This window comes from Rhododendron vialii, chromosome 5a (genome assembly GCF_030253575.1).
Source record: "Rhododendron vialii isolate Sample 1 chromosome 5a, ASM3025357v1".
In the NCBI taxonomy this organism is placed as follows: Eukaryota; Viridiplantae; Streptophyta; class Magnoliopsida; order Ericales; family Ericaceae; genus Rhododendron; species Rhododendron vialii.
This window is the reverse complement of record NC_080561.1, coordinates 33,964,397-33,982,885: the sequence shown is the minus strand read 5'-3', so window position 1 is coordinate 33,982,885 and position 18,489 is coordinate 33,964,397. Positions and strand designations below refer to the sequence as shown.

Sequence of the window (18,489 nt, the reverse complement as noted above, 5' to 3'; positions counted from 1 at the left end):
CACATTTATGGCTATTTTAGTGGACAGTAGTTTGTGTGGGTAGTTCAAATTGGATTTTGTCTTTGACAAATTGTTATGCCTTTAACAAAACTAGTAAAAAAAGCATGTGCGATGCACGTGAAAGCTTAGCCAAGTAATATCATAGAATCTCAATATTACAGTATTGTTTTCCTATTACAATGAAAAATTTCTCTTTCAACATTGGTGTGAGAAGACACCTCTTTGATAGTGCCACAGGTGCAACGGTGTTGAGGTTTTAATATTTTTCTAATCTAATAATTCTCTGTTTCCTATCCAATTAACTTTTTCATCTAACAATTGATCTGCTCCAATTAAATAAGATGCTAATGGAAAAACTTTTGATCTATTAGTCAGATTCGGAAACCTACACAAGTAACAAACTGCGTGTAAAAAACTAATTAATTAACCCAATGTGACAAAACAGATTCAGGAGAAAGTAAGTTGATAGGCAAACTACTTAAACAACTAATTTAAGAAATGTGCGAGCAGATTAGAACACGAGTAGTAAACGGAAAATATAACTCACAAATGCCGACACCAAAAAATACGAAGTAGATCGAATGTAGCAATGAATTACAGTGTCCTTAAAGCAGAGACTTGCACGCAAAACTCACTCGGTAGAAAAGAGTAATGGCTTCTTCTTCTACCTTCTCAGCTTAAGGAAAACAAGGAGAGAAAACGGATGATGGGTATATGGGGTATAGGTAAAGGGCGACAGACACAAAAACACACACACATGCACGCATATGCAAAGTGCATGAAATGGCTAGTTACGATCTATTTAAATAGGCAGACAAGTGACTGTCCGAACAGGTACGACTTGGTTCACAAAGGGTCACGCTTGAACGGTTGCACTGGTTCGGAAACCGACTGTTGCAATGGTTCAAAAATCGCATTGGTTCGGTTTGCTTCCAAAAAACCATGCGGAAACTAACTGTTGCAATGGTTCAAAAATCGCATTGGTTCGGTTTGCTTCCGAAAAATCATGCACTGGTTCAGTTTTGGAAGGGAAATGAGGAGGAGGCAATCGTTCGAGTATTCCATTTCTTCGTAGGCTTAGTTTTTCATTAATAAGTTTTTGGGCTTATTGCAATCATGTCCAAGACAATGGGAAAATGAAATTGTAAAAAATGATCTCTCGCTTCTTTTTTGTTCTGGTTTTTAATATGAGAAATGAAACTGTACATTAGTGGTTAGAAACCATCTTCAAACTATCAAACTATATGAAAACAAGTTAGAGGAATAGAAACGTACTTGGCCAATTTCAGGCGTCCGTTAATTAGCAATAGAGGCTAATATTGGTTATATATCCTTAAAGCAATTTCATCCCCAAAACTGATGCTCTTGGAATATTCGAACGATTGCCTCCCTGGGTTACTCAATTATCAACGATCAAAAGTAGCAAGCCAATCTATTCGAGCGTTTTTACTGTCAGGATTCTGAAATGTGGTATGCAGTTGTGAGAAACAAATGTGAATGAAAAGGTAAGGCAGAGCCTTTTTATAGGTAAGAAAGTGACCATACATAAGGAAGCAACTGTACGGAACGGCCCGAAGGTTAATGGCAACTGATGCCATTGGAACAGACACAACTAATTGCATAACATCTTTACCGCTGGAAACAAAATGAAATTAAACTTAACAGGTCCAAACCTTTTTCTTTGTTCCTTTTCCCATAGTATCTCCGGTGAGGTCTGTCCTTCGGGAAGCCAGGGGATCCGTTGGAGTCGTTGTATTGTGTCGTTTGGGGAAGAGGCGTAGGGTGGGATAGGAATTAATCGAAAGTGCTAGGGATATTTGTGGAAAGCAAAAAGTAGGAAACATCTTCATACATTTAAAAGAAGTAGTATATAGATAATTCCACAAGTAAATAAGTTCCACAAGTAAATAAGTATTAGTTAAATACTGTAATGGTTTTACTTAGTAGCAAGCCTATTTGTGAATTATAGATTACATTTTGCAAAAACGCATCTCGAATCGTTTCTTCTTATCAATTTGGACAAGACCATTTGGCTTCTCTATTTGCTAAATACTCTCTCTCTCTCTCTCTCTCTCTCTCTCTCCACTACTACAATAAACCATAAAGATCACGGCTATTGACCTGGATTGTAAATTTTTCATCACGCTCATGCTATCGTGATGGATCTGGGTGTGATTGTAAGTCTCTCTCTCTCTCCACTACTACAATAAACCATAAAGATCACGGCTATTGGCCTGGATTGTAAATTTTTCATCACGCTCCTGCTACCGTGATGGATCTGGGTGTGATTGTAAGTCACTCTCTTTTATCACGGTTATAAACCGTGATTGAAAGAGTACAAATGAGAGAGATTGCATTGTGCTTTTAGTTTGAATTCTATCAAAAATTTAAAATTAAAATGTAATTTTTCTATGGTACACCAAAGTGTTTTGGTGTATGGTATCCCAAAAATGAGTTGTGCTAAATATTTCATATGGGGTGATAAATATTCTAGTGTAATGGTAATTATTCTAGATGTAATATATTTACCACTGTATCACTTTTAAGATACCATACACCAAAATTTTTTGGTGTACTCTTACAACAAATACCCTTTCACTTCATGGACAAATGAGAGAGAGAGAGAGAGAGAGAGAGAGAGAGAGAGATTTAAAAGGAACAGAACCTTAGACAGAGATGGAAAGAGTTAACAAAATTAATTGCAAGTTATTTTCTAATTGTTCCACGTCGTCAACAACACAATTGGCCTGAGCGAAAAAATAAATTCTCGATGCCAGGCACGAAAATTGAACCCTAGCCGGGCGCCTCATCCGTGAAGGAACTTAAGCGCCCCTTGCTAACCAGCAAACCAGTACCATTGTTTATGCTCTCTTGGCGCCGAATTATTAATATATATACACACACACATGGATATTTTTTTTGGTTGCCCTAGCCCAGGGGTTGCCGAAACCCAAGGGCTTGTTGGGCTCCCCCTGGGCCGGCCCTGCTCAGGTACTAACATATTTCTTCCTAGGAGTGAGGTGCCTGCTGGTTGGTGCAGCAACAATAAGAGAATGGGGTCCTCGATAACGTTCATTGTGCCTTCACTCCCTTGTCTCAAGATTCAAGCCTTGAAGGTATATGTTGTCTTGGCGTGTTTCCGTGATTATAACAAGATTTGTTGGGCCATTGACTTCGACTATATCACACTGAAAAATGTGACCAAGGGTCTGAAGTGGGCCTACAGCCCATTGTTCAGATGCATTCCCAGATGACGGTATGATGGTATGGTTAAGCCATTGGAAGACTGGGAATCAATTAATATTGGAAGCTGGTGATGAAGTGAAGGTGTTAGCGGGCTTACATGAGAACTATTTTTGGGTAAAGGAAATTGGAGTTCATGTTGTGTTTGATGAGCCAGAAGAGAAGGGTAGCCAACACCATAAAGCCTATTCTCATCATCAAAAAGTCACCAGTGTTGGAGATCTATCAGCATATCAATTGAGACCAGGCTATTTCCACCTGTGCCATTGGGGTCGCCATAAAATCTACCATCGAGACGAAAAGATTATACTTAAGAAAGTGGAAAAGATTATATTTTGGGGAATTTGAAGATACTGCAGGTGATTGTACATTTCGATTGGTTAAATATAGTAGAATGAAGTCACTAGTAGCTAAGAAGCACGGAAACTTCCAAGAAGGTAGCGTGTACGTGTCATACACGCGTGGGACACCAACACTCTCTGATGCGTGTTGACCCATGTCTAATTAGAGGCGGTGCCACGTAGACACGAGCAATGTGAGTCAAACCGCTGAAAAAAAGAGAGATAATTTGCTTATAATATATATAATTTTTGTTTTCAATAGAAATAAAGTAGAGGCGCGTGGCAAAGGGGCGGGGTGGGTTTGCCATACCCTGACCCCGACCCGAAAATTTAAACCTGTCCCAAACCTCGATTGGGTATTGTATAGGTACACCCACCCCGCCCTTACTGGATGCCAGGTTTACCCGCCTAGCTTCTTCTTCTTTTTTTCTATGGAGAAAATATGTTCTAGACTCCAAAATAAGTGAGCACAAAAAATAAAAGACCATAAAATAACTATTACAACTTAACCAAAATCTACTATGTAAAAGCGAAATGGAAGGAATAGTTAATATTTTATGTTGTATTTTAGTTGTAAGGGTAAAAATACAAGAATAACAATTATGGATAAAATAATTTTGGGGTGGGTACCGGGAAGGGGCAATGTCCACCTGACACTGAATGGGTGTGTTCAATTCTTCCCGACCCGACCCCGAAAAATTTAACAAAAAACCGGCCCAAGTGGGTTGAATTGCCATCTCTAATCACCATTAAAAAAGAGGATTAGACCTTGCTTTCGGATTGCTTGGTCTTTGTTTGATTTGAGGTGATGGCGGTGGACCTGGTGGTTTTGGGTTGAAATGAGATAATCAGAAAAGGCTATTATGTTTTTCTGCACAACATTTTTAACCAATATTTGGGGAATTTGATGGATAATATTAGCTGATATATTCATATGGACTAGGACCATGTGTGTTATTTATCAATGTTACCTCTGGAGCTTTTAAGGTTTTATTCATGTAGAATAAAAATTTGTTACCTCCACTTTAGATCGGTGTTGCCTCATGCGTATATTGAAATTCATTTTACGTCATCCCATAATTTTAGATTACAAAATGCTTAAAAAGTGTTAATGTGTTAACATAACTTCTTGAAAATTGACGTGAGATGTTTAAATATGGGCCTTAATAAATGGCATTGTAGTATAGGTGATTAACTTTGATAAGTGTGGAGAAAAAAAAACCTGGATTTGGTTGTGTAAATGTACCTTTCCAGTTGGTAAAATATATGTGCATACTGCATAGTATTTAGTAGAAACTAGTCCTACGAGTGTAGCAAAAGAGCGCAAGTAAATAACATATTGTACTTTTTAATTAGAGCTTTTGGTAGTCAAGGAATGCTCTCAAAATCCCTAGTTTTATTTTCATAACTTTTTCAATCTGATCTGATCTGGAGGGGAGATCAGGGTTTACTGATGAAGAGTGTTGTTGGTGAATCGATGAAGAATCTGCGCGGCTTACTATTCAAGAGCGAGAAAAGAAATACTCCAAAAGGGAAAGAATACTGGTGGTGGGATAGAGCGGTGGGCATGGGCGAAGCTGCTACGAAAATGCAATAAACAAAAGTTGGGTCAAGTCAGCAGTACTTGCTCCCGAAGAAATTTACCCGAAAATGTTAACGAAAGAAAAATCAATGGTTCAAATATGTATTGATTTTACTTCCAGAGACATTTCTGGAAAAACATTTTTGAGACCATAAAATTACCGAGGTCAAGTCACCCGAAAATGTTAACGAAAGAAAAATCAATTGTTTAAATATGTATTGATTTTACTTTCAGGGACATTTCTGGAAAAACATTTTTGGGACCATAAAATTACTGAGGTCAAGTCAACCAATGAGCCCATTTCATTTCACTTTTAGTCCGAATTTGCTAGGCAGCTTCCTCCCCCATTCTGCAATCTCCCACTAATTGCTATATATACAGCTTCCTCCCCCATTCTCCACCGACAAGTAGTACTTCATTCTGTGACCATAAAATTACTGAGGTCAAGTCAACCAATGAGCCCATTTCATTTCACTTTTAGTCTCAAATTGCTAGGCAGCTTCCTCCCCCATTCTGTACTCTCCCACTAATTGCTATATTATACACCTTCCTCCCCCATTCTCCACCGACAAGTTGTACTATCAGAAACTTTTACCTTGCTTCTCTCTCTCCCTTCTGCTTTTTCTTCTACTTCATTCTGTGACCATAAAATTACTGAGGTCAAGTCAACCAATGAGCCCATTTTATTTCACTTTAAGTCCCAAATTGCTAGGCAGCTTCCTCCCCCATTCTGCACTCTCCCACTAATTGCTATATATACAGCTTCCTCCCCCATTCTCCACCGACAAGTAGTAGTACATTCTGTGACCATAAAATTACTGAGGTCAAGTCAACCAATGAGCCCATTTCATTTCACTTTTAGTCCCAAATTGCTAGGCAGCTTCCTCCCCCATTCTGCACTCTCCCACTAATTGCTCTATAGACACCTTCCTCCCCCATTCTCCACCGACAAGTTGTACTATCAGAAACTTTACCTTGCTTCTCTCTCTCCCTTCTGCTTCTTCTTCTACTTCATTCTGTGACCATAAAATTACTGAGGTCAAGCCAACCAATGAGCCCATTTCATTTCACTTTTAGTCCCAAATTGCTAGGCAGCTTCCTCCCCCATTCTGCACTCTCCCACTAATTGCTATATATACACCTTCCTCCCCCATTCTCCACGGACAAGTTGTACTATCAGAAACTTTACCTTGCTTCTCTCTCTTCCTTCTGCTTTGTCATCTACGTCGTTCTGTCCTATATATAGTTGATCTGGGAATTCAAAGCGCCCACCAAAACAAGTAAGCTTTCAACAAGAAATTACCCATCTCCTAATCATCACCTGTCATCTGCATTGACTCAAATTCAGGGATAAAAATATTTCTACTTTTCACTTTGTGTGTGAGATTTGAATAATATCATGTATAGGTTACTGAATTAGCTAAAACTTAACCAACTGGGACTATCTCACTTTTTTTTTCTTTATAAATGCACAAACTTTATGAAGGCTCAAACAAAGAATACAACCTACATAGAGGCATCCCTCCGGAATACAACCAGCAGCCAAGGATAACCATCCCAGCAAAACTACCCAACTATGTCAACAACTGAAAGAATCAGGGAGAAATGAAATACGGGACTGCCCAGTTGGCCAGGATTCTTGGAGAAAATTAGGAGTTCGAATCTCCTTGGCTGCGTGTGGGTGTTATTACTCTATTATTTGTTGTGATTATTTCTTCCCTTAATGGGGCTATTAATTGGTTTGGGCTTATTGCTATTGTGAACTTGTTTCTGATTTTATGTCATACTGATACGTGTACTCTCTTACCGCTTGGCATAATATAAAAGACTTAGCTGATAATTGTTTGTCCTTGTCCCTTGCAGCAATAGGAATAAGGCTTCTGTGTAGTAGCTTCGATGATTTATCACGTGTTCTTGAGCTTTAGAGGTGAAGACACCCGCAAGACCTTCACCGACCACCTCTATACCGCTTTGTCCGATGCAGGTTTTCGCACGTTTCGAGATGATGATGGGATTGAGAGAGGTAAAAATGTTAAGTCAGAACTGGACAAGGCTATAAAAGAAGCAAGGTGTTCAATAGTTGTGCTTTCCAAAGACTATTCTTCTTCTGGATGGTGCCTTGATGAACTCGTGATGATCCTCAAACGCAAGAGGACATCATCGGGGGCTGGGCATGTAGTTTTACCTGTCTTCTATGATGTGGATCCCTCCGAAGTTAGGAAGCAAACAGGGAGCTTCGGAAAGGCTTTTGGTAGACACGAAGAGCGATTAAATGCGGAAACCAACGAAAGTAAAAAGGAGTACTTGAGGCAAAAGGTGCAATTATGGAGGGGAGCACTTAGAGAAGTTGCTGATCTAGCAGGGATGGTCTTAAAAAATCAAGCTGACGGGTAATTATCTCGTGATTCCTCACTTTGACATTATTAGTAAATATATTCATCATTGATTTCCTTTATGAGAATGTGAAAAAATTTAAGCAAATAACAAAATTTGAAGCAGAAGAGAGAGGTTCGTGAATAAAATAACTGAATCTGTTGATTTCTTGGGCAATTTTGGCATAAAAATAGTGACTTGGCTTCAGAATATGGAAATACCAGCATTGTGAATCCGTGATTGATCTCCTTCCATATACTAGAATAGAAGATAGTTGTCAGCTCGTACAAGCATTAGCATTAGCCTTTGCCCATAAATATCACATTTATGGCTATTTTTGTTTGCGTGGGTAGTTCAAGTTTGATTTTTATCTTTGACGAACTGTTCTGCCTTTAACAAATTAAGTCCACAAGGAAATGAGTAGTTAAATGCTGTAATGGTTTTTCTTAACAATCCGTGCTTGGTGGCTAGCCCATTTGTTAGTTATAAATTACATTATGCCACAATGCATTTGTAATCATTTCTTCTTATCAATTTGGACAAGACCATCTGGCATCTCTATTTGCTACGAAATACGGATACGAAATACGGATACGATATGGACACATGAACATGTGATTTTTTTTCAAAAGATAGGATACGATAAGTTGGAAATACATTGAATATAAAGATAAGTAAAAATAAAATATATATATCCAAAAAAAATATAAAATTCCATTAATTAGGTTGTGAGGATAAGGAAACAGAACTACCAGTATCAGCATTAGGACTAGCAGAATCCATCAGATTTTATTGTTAAAACAAAGGGTAGTCCTATGGTACACACCTCTTATTAGGGGGTGTACCGTACGCATCATAATTTTAAACCATTGGATTTCAAAGTAAATAATTCGAACCACCCATTTATTAAATCAATTTATAAAATAAAAAAAGGGCTTAGCAGGTAACAGGTTGTTCTCTCCTCATTGACTTTCTCGCCCTCTCCCTCATGTGTAAAATGCTAAAAATTATATAACATAACCACAATTGTTATGACAACACAAAAAATTGACACTTTCTTAACACAATGTGTTGTACCAAAAGAAATTGATCAAAAGATACTAGATACAAGACCAAAATATATCGTAGCACAATCAATAATTATTATATCCAAGCAAGATACATGTCTAAAATATCACAAATTAAATATTGTATAACTTAACATCCTAACAGTCCTGATCGATCATTTTAAAAATATACTCACTAACGACATTTAGACTGTATAGTCAATTTATAGTATTTGGTATGAAACCTAGTCTTCTGTTGTAGTTGAATGTAATGTAGCCATGCGACTGTGACACAATAATGATGATCAAATCCGTTGAATTTTTTATGTTTGTTGATTAAGTCATCTACGTAAATTTTTGTCTCAATCAGGTTTAGAAAGCTCCATCATCGGCAGGCAAATTGAATAATAGAATGATATTTTCCATCCAATTAAGTGTCTAGCTATAAGCCATCAACTTCATTCTTGGTACGAATGACCTAATTAATATTATGTAAAAGACAGACGATTCTGATAAAATAAAAAATAAATTTTAAAAACACGTTACGTGGGGCTCAGATGGTGCATTATTATATTTTAATGTTGTATTGAAATTGAACGACGAGATTTGTTGAAGTATAAAACTTTAAGGACTAACTATGTAATTTATCCTAAAAAATAACAACATTCTTTTAAAAAAAAATAAGAACGAAGGGTGTAAGACTTGAACCCCAGATCTTTTAGATAAATGTTCAAATTCCAACACTTTATCACTATGGTACACAATTGAGAATTTATAATTCTAAAGGCTATTAATTATATAATATTTTCTTGTATGTTGAGGCTTTATTTTCAGGCTAAAAATTTGAGAAGACAGAGACCTTAAATGCCTCCGTCCTAGTGTTGGGCCTACACTTGTAGATCATATTATAGCCTATGTCATTGGTGTAAATCAATATGTCGACTATAATATTTTTTTTTGAGAGAAAGTACAATGACAATAAATTTACAAAATTATTTAGATTTTACTTCCACGAGCTAGTTCCAAGGATCACCATTAAATTTTGATTGGTATGCATAGGGTGAAGGTTTGACACCGATCCATGTGTCAAATATATAGTGCCAATTGTTAAGTGCACCGCCCTGAATATTAATAAGATTGGGTATTAATATAATTAATTTCACCAATTACAAAAAGGGGAGTAATTTTCACACTATTTTTTGATATTCACACTTATTTTTTTGTACTCCATTTTAGTGTCGAAAGTATATGCATTTGAGACAATAGGATAATTATTTTTTTAGTGACCTCTCATTTTCCACGAAGGAATTTTGATTTTTTGAATTAAATTTTGTAGAGAAAGAATTTGATTTAGACAATATTTTGAGAGGAAATTGTAGTTGTATTCAAAAATTTGGATATAGTACTTACTTTTTGGTGAATTTCTTGGATGAAAATTTTGTGCGAGAACTTCATTTTTAGTTTAAATTATTGAGGTATTGTGTAGGGACAAATAAGAATTTGAAAAAATAGTATGGAGGGAATCGAAAATTAAGATAATATGGTGAAAATTTTAAAATTTAAAAAAAATAATGTGGCAGGAATTGAAAATAATTAGTGGTATTGTATTTTGCCAATTATAACTATCGTTTACTGAACATTCCGATTGAATTTTTTTTATACGACACGTTGTTAGTATGAAAACGCCAATTTATGGTGTTGTCATAACAAATTTGGTTATATTACTGAATTTGTGGTATAATATTTTGTTAATTATAACTATCGTTAATTGAACATTCTGATTGAATTTTTTTATACGACACGGTTTGGGTATGAAAACGTCAATTTATGGTGTTGTCATAACAAATTTGGTTATATTATTGAATTTGTGGTATTTTAGACATGTGTTATTACGGAATATTTTAATTAATTTCCTTTGGTACAACATATTGTGATAAGAAAACGTCAATTTATGATATTGTCATAATAATTATGGTTTGTTATATAATTTGTGCTATTTAAATATGTTTTCTTTTGATACAACACATTGTGTTAAGAAAATGACAATTTTAGGTGTTGTCATAATAATTGTCGTTATTTTATAAAATTTGTGGCATTTTACAAATATTTTTGGCTTGAGTATAACAATTGTTGATTCTGGTACGATATATTTTGATTTTGTTACGGAATATCATACGAGTCAAAAAAATTTGGTTCGATTCATTGTGGTAAGATAATGCCAATTTATGGTGTTGTTATAACATTTGTGGGTAACATTATTTAATTTTTGATATTGTACACATATATTTGGTTAGGATATAAGTATTATGGATTTCGGTACGAATAATTATGGTTACATAATAACAATATTTTTTAATTATGGGTAACCTGCTAATGACCTATTCAACAGGTAAATTTTAATGTACAAGTCGTAACTAGAATCATAAATATGCATTAAAAAATCAAAAATCAGCATAATGAAAATCACAAATTGTCATAATTTAGACATACGGTATATCTTGTGTACCATAGCTTCCTCCTCAAAGAGACGAGGGAGAGAGAGAAGAGAGAGACTTACAGATCCACGTCTCTTGTTGAGAGATGAGAGGCGAACGAGAGACTTCCAGATCGACTTCTGCCTTTTCCTTCTCTGTAATCGACTTGAATATGTACGTATCAGATCAAAAAATATATGTACACCTAATTGCAGTTTTGACCCTTTAATTTTAAGTAATAACAATTTTAACCCCATGCGTATCCAAAACGTATCAACAACGTATCTAAACGTATCCAAAACATATCGGGATACCAAAAATTAATGTTAAAAAGTAGATACTCTAAAAAATGTATCAGACATGTATCCAGAGAATATCCGTATCCGATATGGGTACGGTACGTGATACATAGGCTAAAATAGAGTATCAGTGCTTCATAGGGTGCAAGTATGGAGGAGAGCACTGAGAGAAGTTGCCGATCTAGTAGGAATGGTCTTAAAAAATCAAGCTGACGGGTAATTATCTCATGAAATCCTCACTTTGAGAAAGTAAAAAATATATATATCCATCAGTGATATCCTTTATGAGAATGTAAAAAATTTAAGCAGTTAACAAAAATGTGAAGCAGGCGAGAGACTTTCAGGAATAAAATAACTGAATCAGTTAATTTCTCGGGCAATTTCGGCATATAAATAGTGACTCGGCTTCAGAATATGGAAATACCATAATCGATATGGAAATACCATAATCGAGCTTGATCTCCTTCCATATAGTAGAATAGAACATAGTTGTCAGCTCAAAAAAGCATTAGCAGTAGCCTTTGCCCATAAATATCACATTTATGGCTATTTTAGTGGACAGTAGTTTGTGTGGGTAGTTCAAATTGGATTTTGTCTTTGACAAATTGTTATGCCTTTAACAAAATAATTCCACAGGTAAATAAGTACTAGTTAAATACTGTAATGGTTTTACTTAGTAGCTAGCCTATTTGTGAATTATAGATTACATTTTGCAAAAACGCATCTCAAATTGTTTCTTCTTATCAATTTGGATAAGACCATTTGTTCTCTCTATTTGCTAAATACTCTCTCTCTCTCTCTCTCTCTCGTTCGTGTGGTGACAAACTTATTGTGCTTACTTTCCATTTACTTTGTAGGCATGAGTCGAAATTTATCCAGAAAATTGTAAGAGTGATTAGAGATCAGTTGAACCAACCAGTTTTACACGTTGCCCACCACCTAATTGGAATTGAATCTCAAGTCAGAGACATCAATTCATGGTTACTGGACGAGTCCAACGTCAGGATAGCAGTGATTTATGGGATGGGTGGAATAGGCAAGACAACTATTGCTACATTTGCTTATAATTTGAACGTTGAAAGATTTCAAGCCAGTAGTTTTCTTGCAAATATTAGAGAAATTTCAGAAGGACGCGAGGGTTTAGTTCATTTACAAACGCAACTTCTTTCCGACATTTTAAAAAGAAAAAATGAAAAAATAAGGAGTGTTGCTGAAGGAATCATTAAGCTCAAAGATGCCATTAGTTGCAAAAGAGTTCTTGTAGTTCTTGATGATGTGGATGACAGAGCCCAGTTTGATGCCTTAATTGGAATGCGTGATTGGTTTCATCCAGGAAGTAAAATTATCTTAACCACCAGGAACATTCGTCTGTTGAAGGCTAATGAAGTTGATGAGTCATTTGAGGTGGTGGGATTAGATTTTGATGAATCATTGGAGCTTTTCAGTTGGCATGCCTTTGGACAAGACCATCCCATTGAGGGTTACACTGAGCTTTCACAAAGGGTGGTACTACACTGTGGAGGGGTTCCTTTGGCCCTTCAAGTTTTGGGTTCGTCTCTATCTGACCATAGCTTAGACGTATGGAAAAACACATTGCAGAAACTGGCAGCTATTCCCAATGCAAAAATCCTTGAAAAGTTGCAAATAAGCTATGACTATCTAGATTACAATGACAAGCAATTGTTCCTCCACATTGCTTGTTTCTTTATTGGAAAGGGCAAAGATTTCGTAGTAAGAATTCTAGATGATCTCTACCCAACAGTTGGGATTCAAACTCTCATTGACAGATGTCTGTTAACTATTAATGGACACAACAAGTTGATGATGCACCAACTTCTCCAGCAAATGGGAAGAGAAATTGTTTGCCAAGAATCACCCAAGGAGCCTGGTAAACGTAGCAGATTGTGGCACTACAAGGATTCCTTTAAAGTATTGAGTGAAGAAATTGTGAGTAACACGCTTCTTGTTTTCCAGTTTTAAGTTTTTTGTGCGTGGAGGTTCTATTCTAATCCAAAATGGTTTCTCTTATCAGGGAACAGACACAATTGAGGGCCTCTACCTTGACATGCATCATGTGTTGGAGGAAGATAGTCATTATGTGCTGCAGACAGATACTCGGTTAAGGGAAAATTTTGGTTTTAGTAATGTAAAATGTCCCTGCTTCGAAGAACTTAATCATGAATCATTGTCTTCTGAACAAGGCTATTCACTGATACAGCGTTTTCTTAGTTTGTTCATTTGGTGCTCAAGAAGTTCAGATCAGGTGGGTTTGAGAACTGATGCATTTACAAGGATGCACAATCTTAAATATCTCCAGCTCAATAATGTAGAAATCAAGGGAAGATACACAAATTTCCCTGAAGGATTAAGATGCTTGACTTGGCATGGCTTCCCTTTAACATCCATACCAACTGAATTTTCTCTAAAGAGACTGGTTTCTCTTGACTTGCGCTATAGCAAATTGGAGCAAGTTTGGAAGGGAGAAATGGTATGCTTCAAACCCTCTTCCCCCACTCCACCCCCCGTTTTTTTTTTCTTTCTTGTACTTATTTTTCCTTTGAGAATCGACATATGAATACTTGAATCATTTTACTTTCTTTCTGTTTTTTTGTCTTTGTTACACAGTTTCTGACATCATTGAAAATCCTCAATCTCAGTCATTCCAATGGCCTCAAGAATACCCCCAAATTCACTGGACTCCCTAATCTTGAGAAATTGGTCCTTAAGTATTGCATAAGTTTGGTAGAGGTTCATGAATCGATTGGGGAATTAGAGAGTCTTGTTTTGTTGAATCTCACAGGCTGCGAAAATCTTAAGAAGCTTCCCAGTGAAATTGGTCATTTAACATCCCTAGAAAAACTCATTCTCTCTGGTTGTTCAAAGCTTGATCAGTTGCCTGCAGAGCTCGGACAGATGAAATCTATAACAGTGCTCCATGCAGATGGAATTTCACAAGACATTGGTGAGGAAGGATCACGGACTTCCCTCGTCTGGTCTTTGGTATTGAAACCGGGAAAAAGTCCAAAAACATTGCCTTCTTTACCTGGCTCACTAGTTGAATTAAGTCTTTCAAACTGCAATCTGTCAAGTGATGATCTTGCGAAATGCCTTGGGAGCTTATCTGTGTTGAAGGACTTGGATCTGAGCGGGAATCCAATTTCCAGCCTTCCAGTGAGCATCAAAGGTCTTGCTGGGCTCCAATCACTTAACCTAAGTTATTGCTCGAGACTTCGATCGCTACCGGAACTTCCAATGTCTTTACAAGAGTTGTATGCTTCTGACTGTAGATCACTGAAAACGATAACAAATCTTCCTAACCTGTTGAGATCTCTAAGTTTGGACATTGAGGGTTCTAAAGTAGTTGAGGTTCAGGGGATGTTCAAGTTAGAGCCCATTGGAAATGTCGATGCAGAAATCATTAACGAGATGGGCTTATCATCTGAGTTGGAGGCCATGGGAAGCCTTGAGGTGGAATTCTATAGCCCGTTGCATGCCGGGGAAAGTGTAATGAAGGGTCCACTTCAGGTGTTCTCTCTCTCTCTCTCTCTCTCTCTCATTAATTTTGTATCCATAGTTGCTAATGCCCAATGTATTGTTAATACAGAAAGTCTACACACACAGCAAATTTGTGCACAGATTGTGCTCAGATTTCGTTGTGGGGCCCACTACGAGTTCCACACAATCAACCAAACCGTTCATTAAATGTAAAATATTTTTTCAAGGGTCTCCGTAAAAATTAAGCTCAATCCAATACCTATAGGTGCTCGATCCAACCATATAACTTTTCATTATCCGGAAATTTAAATGAAAAGTTAGATAGTTGGATGAAACACCTATAACTATCGGATTGAGTTTATTTTTTACGGAGATCCTTGAAAAAATGTTTTACATTTAATGAACGGCTAGGATGATTTGTGTGGGACCCGTGGTGGGCCCCAAAAAGAAATCTGTGCACAATTTGTGCACAGATCTGCTGTGTGTGTAGCAGGACTCTTGTTAATATTAACGTCAATACCATGGCTCAGGTACTACATGAATGTGGTATATACAACATATTTCTTCCAAGGAGCGAGGTGCCTGCTGGCTGGTGCAGTAGCTGCTATAAGAGAACGGGGTCCTCGATAACATTCAACGTGTCTTCACTTCCTAATCTCAAGATCCAAGCCTTGAAGATATATGTTGTCTTTGCATGTCTCCATTGCAGGAACTATGGCTATAGGTTCGACAATATCACACTCAACATTCAACGTGTCTTCACTTCCTAATCTTAAGATCCAAGCCTTGAAGATATGTGTTGTCTTTGCATGTCTCCATTTCAGGAACTTTGGCTGTAGTTTCGACAATATCACACTCAACAATGTGACCAAGGGTCTGAAGTGGGCCTACAGCCCATTGTTCAGTCTCATTCAACGCGATAACGGTATGATTGTATGGTTAAGCCATTGGAAGATTGGGAATCAAATAATATTGGAAGCTGGTGATGAAGTGAATGTGTCGGCGGGCTCAGCAAAGGACTGGTGGTTGGTAGAGGAAATTGGAGTTGATATTGTGTATGATGAGCCTGAAGAGAAAGGTAGCCAACACCATAAAGCCTATACTCGTCATCAAAATGTCACCAATGTTGGAGATCTACCAGAATATCAATTGACACCAGGCTATTACCATCTATGCCATTTTGGTAACCATCGAAAATACCACCAGTATGGTAGTGTAAATTTTGGACCTGCGGAAAAGATTATATTTTTTGAGGAATCTGAAGATATTGCAGGTAATTTCACATTTCGATTGGATAGATGTAATCAGTAGAATGAAGTGACATCCAAGAAGGTAGCTAAGAAGCACGAACACTTCCAAGAAGGTAGTGTGTTCATGTCATACACGTGTGGGGCACCTACACCCTCTTACGCTTGTTGGACATATGTCCAATCAGGGTTGGTGCTTTGTAGACATGATCAATTGAGTCGAACCCACCAAAAAAGGAAGATAATTTGCGTAAAATATCTATATTTTTTTCAAGAAAAATTAAAATAGAGGCGTTGCCAATAAAAAAAGAGGTTTGGACCTTGCTTTTGGATTGCTTGGTCTTTGTTTGATTTGATGTGATGGTGGTTGTTTTGGGTTGATACAAAATGATCACAAAAGGCTATATTTTAAGCACAACATTTTCTACCATTATTTTGGTAATTGGTTGGACAATGCTACCTGATATACATCCATATGGGCTAGGGCCGTGTGTGTTATTTGACCTCTGGTGCTTTGAAGGTTTTGTTCATGTAGAATAGAAATGTTTTACCTCACACTTTGGATCTTTGTTGCCTCACGTGTATACTGAAATTTATTTTACATCGTAATGTTAATGTGTTAACATAACTTTTTGAAAATTGATGTGATATTTTTAAATAAGGGCAATAAATGCCATTGTGGTGATTAACAAACTATGCGTAAATTAGGTATGGAGAAAAAATACTGGATTTGGCACTGTGAATAATGTACCTTTCCACTTAGTAAATATATGTGCTTAGTAGAAACAAGTCATACTAGTGTAATGAAAAAGCACAAGTAAATATCATAAGGTAGTTGTCAATTTCAGCTTTTGGTATTGAAGGGATGCTCTCAAAATCTGTTGTTTTATATTGCAAAATTTTCTCAATTTGATTTGCAGTGAGAAGGTGGGTTGCTCATAAAGAACGTGTTCGGTTGACCTTTGAAGATTCTGCAAGCTGTACTGATAAAGGAGAATTGTTTGCTCATATAGAACGTCATCGGCGGATCTATAATAAAGAAAAATATTCAAGCTTTACTAATGAAGAGTTCGATGAAGAATCTGCAAGCTTTACTAAAGAAGAGTTCGATGTAGAATCTGCAAGCTTTAGCTTTACTAATGAAGAGTTTGATGAAGAATCTGCAAGCTTTACTAATGAAGAAGAATCTGCAAGCTTTACTAATGAAGAGTGAGAAAAGAAATGAAAGAGGAAGAAGTATACGTTGGCAATAGTTGGTGTAGGGGTTCGATTTAGGAGGAAGGACCTTCGCCTGAACTTGTACTTCACTTCCGCTGCTCCGTTCCTCCGCCGATGGACCTGCAACAAGTCACTAAGGCTGGAATAGCCCTGTGACCCTCCGACGATCAAGTTAGATGTAAGGAGAGTTGCTTTTAGGTCTAGGGTTAGGGGAAGATGGCATACCTCTCAAAGATGAATATCCCTTTGTATTTATAGACCTAGGTTAACTTGAGCTCCAAGCCAATGCGTGGAGGTCACGCTTAGGTAACCGCCCTTGGTGACATCATAGATGACGCCACGGGATAAGACGGTTACGAAGCACATGGGCAGATGATCCTTTTCGCCACGTATCGCTCATGGTCCCCTCCTGCTATGCTGCATTCTGCCAACAGTCCCAAACGGAATGCTCACCTCGGTAACTAACCGAAGTGTAAACAGGAGACTTGACTCCGAGCGAGTAAACAGAAAGATATACACAGGCCCATGTCAATATGAGGCCTCGGTTAATGGTGGTCCGGTTATATTACCGAGACGATTACCGAAGCCTCTACAATAGCCCCTCAAGTCCCTGGAGCGTTGCACCTCTGCTTCAGGGTCTTGATCCTATCGTATGAGACATCAGGCCTTGATTTTTCTTTTTAGAGAATAACCGAAGGGTGAAGTTGCTTCGGTAGATTTCGTTCAACCCGCGCCAGAGAAAAGCCACGTGTCAACTGTTGCCGAGATCTCAGAATCAAAAAGCTGCCTCGGCACGTGCCATGCCAGTTGATTGGTACGAAACGTCGCTTCGGTGACACGCGTCAACATGCCTAAGGTCTGAATATCCGGCGCCTGTCTTCGGTGCAGAGTCCTTGATACCAGCCGTTCGATGATAACACATGTCGACGATCTAACGGTTCAATGCACGACGCTTCGTTTCCCGCGCAACTTTCCATCTCTACCAATATAAATAGGAGAGACAGAGGTGAGATCGTCACCCTTTCTCCTGCTTCTGAAGTCGAACCGCCGCCGCCGTGTACTTCCAGCTTTCAGTCGAGATTTCGATCGTTTTGGTTGGTAGATCTTGCACAAACTTCAGGTATGTCGACCTCCTTGCTTTATTCTTCATGTTTTGACCATTGTTTTGAGT

The 18,489-nt window shown here is 37.5% G+C and overlaps 2 protein-coding genes and 1 long non-coding RNA gene across 5 annotated transcripts in view; 2 read left to right on the top strand and 1 right to left on the bottom strand.

The window, feature by feature from the left end:
• LOC131327139 (disease resistance protein RPV1-like) overlaps nt 1–17,324 on the top strand; it is a 40,838-nt gene extending 23,514 nt beyond the window's left edge. The window contains exons 2-10 of one of the 2 annotated variants that reach the window (XM_058360154.1): nt 6,653–6,843; nt 7,030–7,556; nt 11,500–11,574; nt 12,216–13,305; nt 13,391–13,846; nt 13,984–14,883; nt 15,384–15,577; nt 15,693–16,126; nt 17,021–17,324. In XM_058360154.1, coding sequence (XP_058216137.1) covers nt 7,063–7,556; nt 11,500–11,574; nt 12,216–13,305; nt 13,391–13,846; nt 13,984–14,883; nt 15,384–15,577; nt 15,693–16,126; nt 17,021–17,313 — 3,936 coding nt within the window. In that variant the 5' untranslated portion in view covers nt 6,653–6,843; nt 7,030–7,062 and the 3' untranslated portion in view covers nt 17,314–17,324. The remainder of the gene's footprint in view (nt 1–6,652; nt 6,844–7,029; nt 7,557–11,499; nt 11,575–12,215; nt 13,306–13,390; nt 13,847–13,983; nt 14,884–15,383; nt 15,578–15,692; nt 16,127–17,020) is intronic. The other variant, XM_058360155.1, reaches the window with a different exon arrangement.
• LOC131327140 (disease resistance protein RPV1-like) overlaps nt 1–18,489 on the top strand; it is a 45,525-nt gene that overhangs the window by 2,332 nt on the left and 24,704 nt on the right. The window lies entirely within an intron of this gene.
• Nucleotides 6,035–11,412, bottom strand: LOC131327146 (uncharacterized). The gene is made up of 2 exons (XR_009200208.1): nt 11,143–11,412; nt 6,035–6,417 (listed from the first exon to the last, which is right to left on the bottom strand). It is a non-coding gene; the product is annotated as an uncharacterized LOC131327146 (long non-coding RNA).